General features: G+C 42.3%; 1 protein-coding gene and 1 long non-coding RNA gene across 2 annotated transcripts in view; one reads left to right on the forward strand and one right to left on the reverse strand.

Annotated features, from left to right (window-relative positions):
- The window catches only part of LOC108517839 (uncharacterized), a 137,721-nt gene extending 135,242 nt beyond the window's left edge, over positions 1-2,479 (reverse strand). The window contains exon 1 of the long non-coding RNA XR_001882217.1: positions 2,403-2,479. This is a non-coding gene — a long non-coding RNA (uncharacterized LOC108517839). The remainder of the gene's footprint in view (positions 1-2,402) is intronic.
- The window catches only part of NPSR1 (neuropeptide S receptor 1), a 184,112-nt gene that overhangs the window by 153,534 nt on the left and 17,426 nt on the right, over positions 1-13,152 (forward strand). The window contains exon 4 of the mRNA XM_017855953.1: positions 7,667-7,868. Within this exon, the coding sequence (XP_017711442.1) occupies positions 7,667-7,868 (202 nt within the window). The remainder of the gene's footprint in view (positions 1-7,666; positions 7,869-13,152) is intronic.

Here is a 13,152-nt window from a genome sequence, read left to right on the forward strand (position 1 = left end):
AGTTCATGTCCTTTGCAGGGACATGGATTAAGCTGGAAACTATCATTCTCAGCAAACTATCACAAAGAGAGAAAACCAAACACTGCATGTTCTCACTCATAGGTGGGAATTGAACAATGAGAACACTTGGACACAGCGCAGGGAACATCAGACACCGGGGCCTGTTGGGGAGTGGGGGCTGGGGGAGGGATAGCATTAGCAGAAATACCTAATGTAAATGACAAGTTGATGGGTGCAGCAAACCAACATGGCACATGTATACCTATGTATCCAACCTGCACGTTGTGCACAAGTACCCTAGAACTTAAAGTATAATAATAATTTAAAAAAAGAATTTGCTAACAAGGTAAACTTTATGTTAGGTGCTCTTGCCACAAAAGGAGAAAAACTAAACAAAACAAGACTAAAGCAGGACAGGAAGAAGCCTTTGGAGGTGATGGATACATTTATAGCATTGCTTGTAATGATGGTTACAGGAATGTATACATATCTCCAGACACATCAAGTGGTATGCATTGAATATGTATACCTTTTTATATGTCAATTATACATCAATAAAGTGGTTTAGAAGTTAATTTTAAAAATAGAAAATATGCTTGTTTCCTAGATTTCTTCTTGATAATTTAGTGTGTCTGTTTTGTGAAGGGTTGAGACCTGAACCAAGTTTTCTGGGCACTGTGCAGCCCTAGTTATTATGATAGGGGAGGCAGGAAATGGATGAGGCAGGGGAGACAGGAGAGACATTTCATGACATAGGTATGCAAGATGTGTCAATGAAGCATCAAACTCTGTAAAATATTTGTAGAGGTTTATTCTGAATGAAATATCAGTGACGATGGACAAAGCCCTCAGGAGGTCATGAGAATATGTGCCCAAGGTGGTCAGGGTGCAGCTTGGTTTTATACATTTTAGGGAGACATGAGACTTCAATCAAACACATTTAAGAAATACTTAGGGTTGGTCCAAAATGTCAGGGTTGGGTAGGGTGGGGTGGGGGGGTGGTGGGCGAAGCTTCCAGATTATAGGTAGATTTAAATTTTTTCCAGTTGACAATTAGTTGAGTTTATCTAAAGACCTGGGATCAACAGAAAGGAATGTCTGAGTTAAGATAAAGAACTGTGGAGACCAAACTTCTTATTTGCAGAGGAAACTTTCAGCTTTCCTCTTCAGGGAGACTAGGTTGTAAAACATTTCTCATCAGACTTAAAGTCTGTGTTGATGTTAATGCTGGAGAGGTATAATGAGACCTGTCCCACTGCCCGCTTCCCATCATGGCCTGGAACAGCCTCTCAGGTTAAATCTTAAAAGAGCCTTGACTGAAGAGGAAATCCATTCAGATAGTTGGGGGACCTTATAACTTTATTTTTGGTTTACATTCATGGATTTGTGATACACTTTTTTTATTTTTTTTTTTTTAAGACAGAGTCTCATTCTGTCACCCAGGCTGGAGTGCAGTAGTGTGATCTCAGCTCATTGCAACTTCTGCCTCCCAGGTTCAAGTGACTCTTGTGCCTCAGCCTCCCAAGTAGCTGGGATTACAGGTGCACACCACCATGCCTCCCTAATTTTTGTATTTTTAGTAGAGATGGGGTTTCACCATGTTGGCCAGGTTGGTCTCAAACTCCTGGGCTCAAGCAATCCAACTTGGCCTTCCAAAGTGCTGGGATTACAAGGCGTGAGACACTGCGCCTGGCCCATGATACATTTATTTATCCATCTATTTATTTATGCCTAGCCGACTTCAGAAAGGATTGAATGTGGTGGACAAAAGGACATCGATGCCAAAGTATTTTAAGATGAAGAAATCGAAGTGAAGGAAAAATAAGTATAGGAAATTGCATGAGGGAAGTCCCAGGAAACTTGTTAGAGGTACAGACTTGAGACTCATAGCCAAGAGGGTAACATGATGGATTACGTGTGTCACCATATTCACTAGGTTAAAAAATTAACTGCTCATGGGAAATATGTCTAGTTCTGGGAGACACTGTGTAATATTACGAACAGTGTCCTAAATTATCAGAAAGGCAGCAATTAATATTATAGTTTTTTTCTAAAGATGTAAAACAACTTATTTCCTCACTACAAAATTAAGAGAGGCTCAACATTAGGTGCTTGGAAACTCCTCATTATCGATAGCTTCTGGATAAGATGAAAGCCTAGAAACACATTAGCCAGCTCCCTTCCCCTGCCCAGTCCCAAGGAAAGTCGCTGAAGAAATGTAAAAGCAGGGGGAGACCTGCATCTGAAATGAGAGTCAAAGAAAGAAGCCATCCAAATACCAGAAACGTCTAAGAATTTCCAGCACACGAGGGAGCAGATGAAACACGGAAGCCAAGTGTATAATGTATAATTCAGCCCCTGGGAGAACTCCCTGGCCTTGTAGAGGATGAACTGGTACTCACAAGTTTATAGGGTGAAGGCAGCTGGTGAGAACGGGGAACGAGAGGTTCCAGGAAACCCAACGCGGAAGTCATTTTAGTGCCGCAGCTTGTCAGAATTTAAAGGCAGCTGAGAGGCGGGGTTTGGGATTCGCAGGCGGCTCAGCTGAGAGAAAGCCGTAGAAAGAAGAGATTTCCCGGAGAGTCGTTGGGCTCTCTGGGAGAGTCACGGAGCAGGGAGAAGCCAGGAGGGAGTCAAATGTAGCTGTGCAGGCACAAGGCAATGGCCGCTTAACCGAGGGGAGGCTATGTTGTATTTATTTTTTACTATTTACTGAAGCAGTGTTTTTCTTAGCCAGCAACTCCAGAAAAGTTGACAATTTTAAAGCTCTTCACCAAAAATGAATATGAGAATAATTAGAAAAATATCAAAATAATGAAGAGAAATATGCAGTGTTATATTAAAACATAATACAAAATTTTGATAATTAAAACGATATAATACTGGAACCAGAATAACACATGTAAATCATACAAAATTTCAAATCAGTTGGCAAAAAATGAATTAGTCATTATACTATATGTTGAAATAGCTGTCTGGCCTTTTTTAAAAATATTAGATCACCACCCGCCATAGCTAATAACAAAGTACATTTTAGTTGGATTGAAAAAATTAACACTTTAAACATAAAAAGAGTAAAAGAATATTTGGGTAACACCTTCATAATTTCAGTGAAGAAAGGCCTTTCCAGGAATCATATCAAAAGCAGAAACAACAAGGAAAATATAGTTTTTTACTACATAAAAATTTAAATTATTTATATACATAATAAATATTCATAAATAAACTTAAAAGCAAAATTATAAATGGAAACTATTTTATATAATAGGCAAAGAAAATATCCTTTTATAAAGAAGTCTGGCAAAGAAATGAAAACATTCTAATTGAGTAAATGGGCAAAGGGCATGAACAGACTATCAGGAAACAAAGAAACATAAATGAGATGAGGTGCTGTGGCCCACGCTGGTAATCCCAGCATTTTGGGAGGCCGAGGCGGGTGGATCACTTGAGGTCAGGAGTTTGAGACCAGCCTGGCCAACATAGTGAAACCCTGTCTCTACTAAAAAATACAAAGATTAGCTGGGCTTGGTGGCACGCACCTGTAATCCCAGTTACTCAGGAGGCTGAGGCACAAGAATTGCTTGAACCTGGGAGGCAGAGGTTGCAGTGAGTGGAGAACGTGCCACTGCACTCTAGCCCTCTAGCCTGGGCAACAGAGTGAGACTTGGTCAAAAAAATAAATAAAAAATAAAAAATAAATGAAAAGAAAATATGTAAAAATGTTCTTCTGACCACTAATTAAAGAATTGCAAGATTGAACATTTGGATACAAACTTTTATCAACCACATAACAAGATTAAAAGGAAGAATTATCTAAGTATTAAGAGAGTATAAGGAAATGGGTACTTTTGTTGTTATAGTGACAGCCATAAACAGTAGGCACTTTTGAGGGAAATGTAACAATATTTGTCCAAAGTTAATAAATCTTCTGTTTCTAAGAGTTTATCCTAAGGAATAACTAGAACTGGGAAAAATAGATGAATATAAATTATTTATAACAAAAAAATGGAAAACAACTTAGATAATAATAGGCTACTGATAAAATTGGAGTATGGTATAACCTTCAGAAAAAATATTATTTATCAGTACTTTTCCAATTGTGCTTTCCACACTGACTCCCAGAGGGCTCATTTTGCTGGCCTGCTCCAGGGCAGATCTGGGAGTTGCTGACTGTCTCAGTTTCAACCGAAGCTACCTGAGCTTTCTATAATTTTCTATACTGGGTTCTAAAATTGTATTTGAAGAAAGGATCTTACTACCTGAAAAAAATGCCACTTGTACAGATTCATATTTCTTCACAGGAAAAGATGGTCATAACAGGCTTTTCAGAGGAAAAATATTAGGTTACAAGGTAGCATCTGTATTGTGATCTCATTTTTAAATGTGTAATCTGTGTATTATATATGCATGCATTATCAGAATTTAAACTTGACCTTTCTGGTGGGTGCCACTATGGATTTTTTTCCTTTTCGCTTATTTTTATTTGCTAGTGTTTCTGTAATCAATATGTGTAACTTACACGATTTTATAAAAAGGTAAATTAGTTACATGGAAAAGAAGAAGGCTAAGCAGCAGAGACGTGCAGAAATGGACAAGAGCACATGGAAGAGGGAGTCTGACTTTCCGGGGGTGAGAAACACGAGACAGTCTACCTCATATGCAAACCTGCATTTCATCTGTTCGATTCTGGATCCTTCAGCCCTGAGAAGTCACTCTTCATGGCAAATGGGCTCAGCTGCCTGGAAAGCCATCAGTCTCCCTGCTGTGGCAGCTGCATCACAGCCTAAGAGAGTGGGGCTTTCCCAGTGCAGCCCAGCACCGGTATGAGAAAAACAGCTCCAAGCCTGTACCCTGCTGGGCCTTTGGGGAAACATCTTTGGAGACCTTGGTAGAGTTGATTCTAAATTATGATGCTATACTGTCTTAATCTGTTTCCCTGTGCATCCCTCTCAAAAGTGAATGCACTGTTTACCCATTGGAAACTGGGTGGGGCCCAGGAGTCACATATTGCCCTTAAAAGTGTCCTGGGACCTATAGAAGAAGACAACATTAGAATTCTAACCATTGAAAGAACAAGAGCACAGGGGGCAGCTACTAATGTCACCCAGGACCATAGAAACCCATCAGGCTTCACAGCCCCACCATCAAGAAGAACCCCCTCCAGTTCTACCTCCTGCCCACTTCATCCCACCCTGCTTCTTTCCTAATCTGAACTCCCACTGCTTCTCTCCACCCCCGGTGTTTCTCTATTCCTTTAGGGACCAGCTCCCCTATACCATCAACCTCCTAATGGGAGGCTGCCCCTACCTCCTGTCTCCTGAGGTGGCTGATTCCCCTAAGACATCTCAGAAGGGTGCTCCTCAACCTTCCTTTTTAGATACCTTATGGCGTGGTGGTGGTGAAGACATTTTCCTACCTTTCTAGACCACCTCTAGGCCATTTCTCCTTCAATATTGCACATACATGCCTGCTCTGTTTCTCTGATGCTCGTGCTATCAGTCTAGACTACCTTCTACAATGCCTTCCCCATGCCTGTGCCCATATGGCCAAGGCCCTCATCCAGTGAAGATGTCGACACTGTTCTCAGTCTCTCTTTCACCTTTCATACTGTCCTAATCACAGGTGACTCGATGTCTACATAAATTAAGTCTAGTGAGAGGGCTTCGCATGATGACTCACAGAGCTTGACATGTTCCCTGTATTTGAGAGCATTGGGGACCGATGACTACATCACACTTGAGACCGTTGAAGAGAGGCTGGTTGGCGCTGTGGTCCTAGCCCAGGGGGCTGATGTAGAACCTGCATCGTGAAGTTTGCCTGAGGCTGTGTTAAAAAAGATCCTGCCCCAGACATTTCGGCCAGAGAGAGAGGCCTCCCTGGAGGTCACCAGGGAGGGTGGAACGTCACTGCCCAAGTCAAGCAAGTGGCCACCAGCAAGACCCCACAGGAGAATTGCCAAAGGACCCAGAAAAGTTCCTCAGGGGACCAAGAATCAGCTTTGGATGCAGCCAGACACAGAGAGCACAAAGCCCTCTGATGACAGCAGCAGTCAAGCGAGAACTGTGTCCTCTTCCTCCTCCCTGGTTCTCTGTACCCCAGCTCTGGAGAGACCTCAATGTGGATAGCGACCTGGGGGAGGACGAGGAATAGCAGATGAGGATAGAAAGCAGAAGGGCTGGTACCTCTGCTGGACTTCCCACTTGAAGCAAGCCCACCTAGGGAGAAAATACTTGAAATCCTCTTGAGAATTTGGGTTTTTTATTGTTGTCTAGGATTTTAATTACTAATTTTTATGTAATTAACTAAATTGACCAGCGTTTACCACTTAATGTGTCCATCACCTATGAGTCATCACTAACATCAAGGGGCTTGAGTTTCCAAACTCAGGCAGGAAAACCTCTCCCCCTATCCCCAGTGGATTACCGTTTGCATGTAAGGAACAAGAAAGACCTTAATCAGATTGCTATTATAATTCTACCCCAAGACTCCTGCTTGCTCAGTGGGCCATGACAACTCTTTTCTACATGAATCTAGTATCTCTTTTCAGTGCGTATAATTCAGCAAGAACAGAACCCTAGATATTATTCTCCTAAATATTTCAGGTTTGGATTTTAATAGAGTCCCTAGTTTCCTCTAGATTTTTCTCACTTATAGCTCCTCGACCACAGCCAACACACTGTTCGACACCACCACCTGACTCTACATTCCAACCCCACCCAAAGACACATGCCTGCTTTCCAAGTTGAAAGTAGGGGAGCAAGGTGGCCTCCTGTTTCTGGAAGAAGGTCCCAGAGCCAGTGAGCACAGAAAGCCCAGCTAGGTGAGGGATTAAAACGAGAGCTTCAACAACAGCTTGACAGAAAGCATCACATCATAACAACAGGTGTGTCTTAAAGGTGCTTGCTTATACATTAATTGTCTCTCTCCAGCCCCATCGTAGCCTGCTGAGGTGGCCAGAGCAGGTATCTTTTATACCAATTTAAAGAAAAGATGAGGCTGAGACTGCATGGTTTAGCCAAGGTCAGAATATTGCAACTGAAATCCAGTGTGCAGATATAGCTACCAGGTTTCTGGGCTGGTTTTGAATGCACCCTACTATCCAGAACAAAGTTCAGTGTTCTTTCTCTGCCTTATAAGTCCACCCATGTTCCTACCAAAAAAAAAAGAAGAAGGTTCCTTCCCATTTGGCAAATAACTCTCAAAAACTGTCCCAGTGCTTTGCAGTGCTGGGTACAGTGAAAGGATGCCACGCGGACCTAAGGCTGTAGCCCTGCCTCGTAATAAAAGAGTGACTGCATATGGGTAGACACAACTCAGCATTTGCACTGCGACTTACCAAATGTACATGGTACAAACTGAGTTCCCTAATACTGCAGGAATGGATGCGTCAACATCTCAAGTCAGACGGGGAAATCAGGAAAGAAGAAGCACCAACCTTAGGCCAGGCAATGTGCTAGCTTCTGTTCAAGCTTCCCTTTGTAATCTTCACATTGACTCTGTATGGAGGTACTGTCTCCCTGTTTACATATGAGGAAACTGAGGCTCTGGGAGGTTCTGTGAGGTCCAGGGTGGCTGCCCCACAGTGATCCTTTTCTATAGCAGACTCCATTGTGCTCCCCAGAATGGTTGCTACATACGCAGACATCCCTCTCTTCTCTTTGGGCAGAAAAGCAAGCCAGGGTCCTCACTGTGATTGCCTGGAGCCTGTCTTTCCTGTTCTCCATTCCCACCCTGATCATATTTGGGAAGAGGACACTCTCCAACGGTGAAGTGCAATGCTGGGCCCTGTGGCCTGACGACTCCTACTGGACCCCGTACATGACCATTGTGGCCTTCCTGGTGTACTTCATCCCTCTGACAATCATCAGGTAAGAAGCTGTCAGGCCAGGACCACACAGGGGGTGGTTGGGCGGGGGGCTTTCCTGCTTTGCCAGCTGCTGCTCTCCTCCCCTACAGGCCCATTTTTTCTAGTGCCCTAGGGGGAGCTGGCCAGGCCACAAGATTTTATGTGTAGCTACTATAGGGTAAGCCCAATTTCTTCAAAGTAGAGTAAGGAGAAGGGAATTAACAATTACTGGGTATATAGGGCAGGCATTGCGCCAAACAGCTAACAATTATCACATTAGCCACAGTACAACACTGTGAAACAATTACCATTGTCCCAATTTAATGAATAATGAAACTCAAGCTCAGAGTGGTTAAGTAACTTACTCAACATCAAATAGGATTGATATCCAGGTTTTTCTGATTTCATACCATATTATTTCTTTTATATCTTGCAACCTTCCAAATATAAGGCAAATTACAACTTGTAGGGATTTTGTAAATGAAAAGACAGATATACTTGAAACAAACTGAACACAAAACTCAGTATGCACTAATATGCTAAATTGTGTATGCAGTGGAGTCGCATAATGCCAGGGAATATATTTTGAAAGCCACCATTGAAGGAGGAAATGATCCAGATAGGATAAGGGAGAAGTGGGGAGGAAGCAGACTCTGATGACCAGAAATTGGAGTGAGTGTAGGGGCAGAGTGGACAGGTAGACAGTGCCAATGGGACAGAAGTTGGCAGTGAGCTCCTTCCAGTGGCTGGGGGAGGCTCAGTTGTGAATGACCTTGGCAAAAAAGTCATAGAGTGTCCTTTATCCTGCAGCCAGTGGTGAGCTGTAGATGGTCTTTTAACAGAGATTAGCATAACAACCTGGTCAAGGTAGGGTCTCACTTGGCCATGTGGCAGGATCACCCTCTGAAATGGGCTCTGCATGTGTGGATGGGGTGGGAGACTACAGGGAGAGACCTGGCACATTGTCTGTATTCTTGGGCCACGACGATCCTGCGCCTTTTGAGTACCTCTCAGCCAGCCATAGTGTGTCATATAACACATTATAAGCAAAGGAAGATCAGCCTTTGTTTTTGATAGTGTAAAGACAGCTGTGATAAAAATCTTTGTACTTAAAACTGTACATGAGTCTCTGGTTATTTCCTCATAACTCATTCTCGTGGAGTTACTAGATCAAAGGTATAGATCAAAGATGATGCACATTTTAAAACTTTTGATGCATAGTCACAAGCTGCCCTTGAGAAAAGTTGTATTGTTTCTTGGCCTGTTAGCTAAATCACTCGTAGAAAAGGTATATTCTGGGGAACACCATACAAGGGCTCTTGTTTTTTGCTCCCGTGATCCAATGGAAGGTAGCACTATTTCCTTACTAAATCTTTGCCAACCTAAGAGTTTAAAAAGTATTTCATTGTTTTAATATGCATTTCTTTAATTACTAAGCTGGTGGCTTTTCCAGTGTTTTCTGATATGGTGGGAGTCACCTTTTCTTGCTCACTATTCATCTTTAGTCTCATAAAATACTATAGCTGGGAGAAATGTTATCCATCATATGGTCAAACCCCTGAATTTTTCATAAGAGTAGAATTAAGACTAAAAGAAGTGATTGCCTTGCCCCTACCCCCGCATCAGAGATTGAGATGGGCAAGCACAGAGTGACCTCAAGAGCCAACCCAGCAGCCTTTCCGAGATGGTGTGTTGTCCAGTCACCTCTGCTGAATGGACCACTTAACACCTACACTTTATTTTGACTTATTGCCCTCCACTCCATCAAGCTGAGCTTGAGAGGAAGTTTGAAGGAGATAAGATTATTTAGACAACCACCCAAGGTAAGTAATAGGCAAGTGAGCCAGAGCGGTCAGAGAGCATTTGGAAGGAAGCGGCTTGTGTCACCCTGAGCAACTGAGGCATCGATTTCAGTGGCAGTGCATGTCCTGGCTTCACTGCTGATTGATTTCCCATCAGTTCAAGAAATGAGCTCCAGTCAAAGTCCCTGCTCAGCAGAGCGGATGCTGCAGCACGTGGACCATGCAGCTCAGGTTGTCCTGCATCTATGATTTCCGCGTTATTTGGGCTGCTTTTTCCACCAGGACTTCTCCTTGAACTTGCCTACAGGATAGCCGGTGTGTTTTTTTTCGTGTCCTTGAAAAGGCAAAATACAATGTGTTTGCTGATTGAAGGAAATGATTTCAAAAACTGGTTTCCCTCAGCTCTCACCAAACTAAGGCCTCTGTAAGTCCTGATCCTAGCTCCTTGCTTCCAGCCGTGACAGTCATGAAAACTCAGCCATGACCTCCAGCCATCCTTGAGCTTCTCTGAAGCATTTCCTACCTGACAAGAGGCTTCTCTTTCATCACCTTCCCTCTTTCGTAGCTCCCCCTGGTGAAGAAAGAACTTCTCTCTGGGGGACCAACATCCTCGCCTCCTTCAGCAACAACTGTCTTCTCAAACAAGACTAGGCCCTGGGGGAAATTTCGTGAGGAACTTGTTTCCAAAGAGTACCTGGCATAGGTGCTACAATTTCATCTCAGAGATAAGGTTCAACTCTTATTCTTTCTTTATTGCCTATATTCTGGCCCCTGGGCTCCATGCTGTGAGCAAGGTTAAATTCTTTGTTTCAAGCTTAAATAGACAAAGAAAACAGCTCAAGAAAAGTGTTTACTCATGTTGTTCACCATGCCTCATTGTCCTTCACGCATGCTACATATGCTACATTTACCAAATTGATAGAAAAATAATACTTTAGTTGTTTTATTTTGCATTTCTTTCATTACAAATAAGATTAAGTATATTTTATATGCTGATTGTCATTTTTTTAAATACTTATTAGGTTGGTGCAAAAGTAACTGCGGATTTTGTCATTGATAGTAATGCTACTTTTCTTGTTTAAATGTTTTCATTTTCTCTATTCTCTATCTTTAGAAATATTATATATACAATAACCTTTTTCTTTTTGCAGATGTTGCAAATATTTCTCCTAATTTGTCATTTGCCTCTATATTGAGTATGGTTTTATTTTGTTTTCAATTATTAATAGTAGTGATTAACATAATTAAGAAAAAAAGAAAAAGCACAAATAACCAACTTAGCAGCTTTTCTGCCACAAATCCCTCATTGGTTTACTTATTGCCCACCTTCGTATGCATTCAGTATCTGCTAGGACAAGATCCACTTGTCTTTTTCAAAGATTCCCTGCCTGCTTCACGGTGAGCTGCTGATACCTCACCTGTACTCCCAACTCCAGCTATGGAACAAACACCCCTCTGACCCATGTGTATCACTCCCATGCCTAAACACTCTGCCAAGCTCACCTTGCCTTGTTTCTGCCAACTAGTTCACATCCTTCTTGTCTCATCTCCAATACCAACTCCACGGTAGAGCTTCCCTTGCCAACCCCAGACCAAGAGGCACCTCAGGTCCTCACTCCTTAACCTCCAACCTCACTTTGTCCATGTCATCATCTAGACTTCATGGTAGTGTGACTGTATCTCATGAGTGCAGGAACTGTGGCCTCTTCATTTCTGAACTTCACATCCAGCACGCATGAAACAGTTGGTGAATATTAGATTGAATGAATAATGCAATAAATTGCAGCAAACAACAGATGTGTCATGTCACTCTCTCTACTCTTTCTCTCCCTCTCTCATTCTCTCTCTCTCTCTCTGTCTCTCACGCACATACACACACACACACACAAACACAAACACACGTGTACACATGCTGCTAATATAGAAATTTCTGGCTATCTAATGCCTAGATCAGTTTTTGACTATGATAGCTCCTCCATAAATATATGTGAGAGGAAAGAAAAAAGGGAGAAAAGAAAGAGGAGGGGGGAAGAAAGGGAGAGAGGGAAAGAGAGAGAGAGAGAGGTAGTTGTATTGTTGGTGGCAAACTCTCATGAGAGCTGTGTATGAATAAAGATGTAGCTCTTCCATCATCCACTAAATCAGGCTCCCAGGAGTTGAAACCATAGTGACTGACAGCAAAGGCAATATGTTGTTTTTCTGGGTCAAAACAACAGGAGTTGTTTTGAAATTCACTTGACATAACTGTCTAATTGTTGCTGGGGAGGTTATTAGCTCCAGTGTAATTGCTTTACTTTAGCTGTGCTTATTTTCTTCCTACCTAATTGATTTCTCATTCTCTTATCATTTTCATCTCTGTAAGATAAAGGTAGAAGCAGAAGAGATTCATGACCGACAATTGCAAAAAAATAAGTGAAAAAAAGCACATTAGTCATGGATCATTGACTTGTCATATGTGAGAAAAATTCATTTATTTTGCTTAGGAAAGGGGATCACACTGTGGGAAAGCCTCTTGCCAGGTTGGTGCAGCCCTGCAGATAGAATATACGGCCATGGTGGGTAAAAGGGCCCCAGGGATCTGGCCAGCACTGTCCATGGCATGAGGTCCAGGGTCAAAGAGGATCACAGGGCCCACAATAAAAGTGGTCATCAAAATGAATAAAGAGAGATTGTAAGGGTCTCCACTAATGCTGAAAACCTGGATGGAGAGGAAGGTACAGATTATGGAGTCATTTTGCTGAGACAATCCACAAAACTTATCCACCATCCGATTGATCAGCTAAAGGAAAAGAGACAAAGCCAAGTGTGGTGACTCACACCTGTAATTTCAGCACTCTGGGAGGCCTAGGCAGATGGATCTCTCGGGCCCAGGAGTTCAAGACTAGCCTGGCAACATGGTGAAACCCTGTCTCTAGAAAATATACAAAAATTATCTGGGCAGGGTGGCACACACTGGTAGTTCCAGCTATTCAGGTGGCTGAGGTGGGAGGTCAAGGCTGCAGTGAGCTATAATCGTGACACTGCACTCCAGTCTGGGTGACAGAGCAAAACACTGGTGGTGACAAACAGCAATGCAGATGTCTCTTTGATGCTTGATTGGTATGCTCCAAGAAGTAGCCTGGTTTGGCAATAATACCCAGTTATTAGGTGTTTGCCATGCTAACTGAAAAGTTGGTACTTGGTACTGGTTCTCACTCATCTGATTGGCCCTAAGTAAAAAGGGGGGGTGACTTAGGCCTAAATCCCTAAAGCATGAGACATTTCTTAATCTTTCTTCTGTGTACATGGTTGACAGTCATAAATATTTGGATTATTGGTCAATTGTATACTGGGGTTGCAATTGACATAACCATTAACTTTCCATGGTGAGTGTAACCTTACCTTGTACAGTATTTCACTTTCTGGGGAAGAAGTTTCCCTGTTCTAGCAAATATTCAACTTAGAGTTGAACTCACTAATAACATTTTTCTCATTTTTTCTTTACTGCAGGCATACAAATTGCAA

This window comes from Rhinopithecus bieti, unplaced genomic scaffold, assembly GCF_001698545.2.
Source record: "Rhinopithecus bieti isolate Rb0 unplaced genomic scaffold, ASM169854v2 scaffold_42603, whole genome shotgun sequence".
Lineage (NCBI taxonomy): Eukaryota > Metazoa > Chordata > Mammalia > Primates > Cercopithecidae > Rhinopithecus > Rhinopithecus bieti.